General features: G+C 49.5%; 1 protein-coding gene across 3 annotated transcripts in view; it reads left to right on the top strand.

Annotated features, from left to right (window-relative positions):
* STAT2 (signal transducer and activator of transcription 2) overlaps window positions 1-1,314 on the top strand; it is a 29,506-nt gene that overhangs the window by 7,596 nt on the left and 20,596 nt on the right. For all 3 annotated transcript variants that reach the window (XM_023513564.1, XM_012805580.2, XM_012805579.2), the window contains exons 5-8: window positions 278-367; window positions 459-534; window positions 910-995; window positions 1,145-1,293. In XM_023513564.1, the coding sequence (XP_023369332.1) occupies window positions 278-367; window positions 459-534; window positions 910-995; window positions 1,145-1,293 (401 nt within the window). The remainder of the gene's footprint in view (window positions 1-277; window positions 368-458; window positions 535-909; window positions 996-1,144; window positions 1,294-1,314) is intronic.

The raw sequence follows: 1,314 nt of genomic DNA, 5'->3' as shown, positions 1-1,314 counted from the left end.
AGAGTGCTGTGGCATCACAGCTCACAGCAATCTCCAACTCCTGGGCTCAAGCGAGTCTCCTGCCTCAGCCTCCCAAGTAGCTGGGACCACAGGCACCCAGCTATTTTTTGGTTGCAGCCATCATTGTTGTTTGGCGGGCCTGGGCTGGATTCAAACCCACCACTTTAGTTTTATGTAGCTAGTGCCTTAGCCACTTGAGCCACAGGTGCCGACCCCAGACCTGGATTTAAGGGATGAAAGGTCAGAGTTGAAATGTACTCAGAGGCTCTTATTTCAGGAACAAAGAGAACCAACTCTTGAAGCACCTGTAGAAAACCAGGCGCATGAGATTGATTCCCGGATCCAGGATTTAAAGGCTATGATGGAGGTGGGTCGATGTGGGAATAGTTAGGGTGGGAAGGGTTTAGCCTGCCTGCTCCCTCAGAAGCAGCCTCACTAGGGTCCCATCCCTTCTGCAGAAGTTGGTGAAATCTCTCAGCCAACTGAAAGACCAGCAAGATGTCTTCTGCTTCCGATACAACATTCTCATGAAAGGTAGGAAGTACATTGAGGGGTGAGAGAAAAACAAGTGACTGCAATGAGCAGTAGTCACCTTTGGCTATGGTCCCTGACTATAGTCCTGCCACCATGTAATGCTAGAATGCCAGAGTGTGTTGTGGTCGATCTGGAAATGTGGCTGGGGATCAGCTAGCAAATGTTTGAGGAAATGCATGGAAAATGACTTAGCACGCTGAGGGGGATGTCTGGTCTAAGCATGACCACTCAGAATTTGCCTGACCATCCCTTAGGTACTTGCTTTGCTTGATTTCCCCTTGTTCCTCCAAAATTCCCCTTTTCTGACTCCAACTGAGACCCTGGTCAGAAAAGAGAGGGAAAGGAGCCCCTAATCTGACTCCTGCTCTTATCCAGGGAAGACACCCTCTTTGGACTCCCATCAGACCAGACAGGAGCAGCTTCTACAAGAAACTCTCAATGAACTGGACAAAAAGAGAAAGGTAAGAGGTAGAGGACAGGGAGAGAGGGGAGCTCAGAAAAACCAAGGCTATAGAGCTCTGGCCTCTTTGCCTTCATTGTCTTCTCCTCCCAGTCAGAAGGTGGAGGGTATAGTGAGAGACTCTCAGCACACACAATACCTCCTTTCTAGGAGGTGCTAGATGCCTCCAAAGCATTACTGGGCAGATTAACTACCCTAGTCGAGCTGCTACTGCCAAAGTTGGAGGAGTGGAAAGTCCAGCAACAAAAAGCCTGCATTGGAGCCCCCCTGGACCACGGATTGGAACAGTTGGAAAAATGGTGAGTGGAATCTGCATCCAC

This window comes from Otolemur garnettii, unplaced genomic scaffold, assembly GCF_000181295.1.
Source record: "Otolemur garnettii isolate 467f Iridium unplaced genomic scaffold, OtoGar3 scaffold00043, whole genome shotgun sequence".
Lineage (NCBI taxonomy): Eukaryota > Metazoa > Chordata > Mammalia > Primates > Galagidae > Otolemur > Otolemur garnettii.
This window is presented reverse-complemented; position numbering and strand designations above follow the sequence as displayed.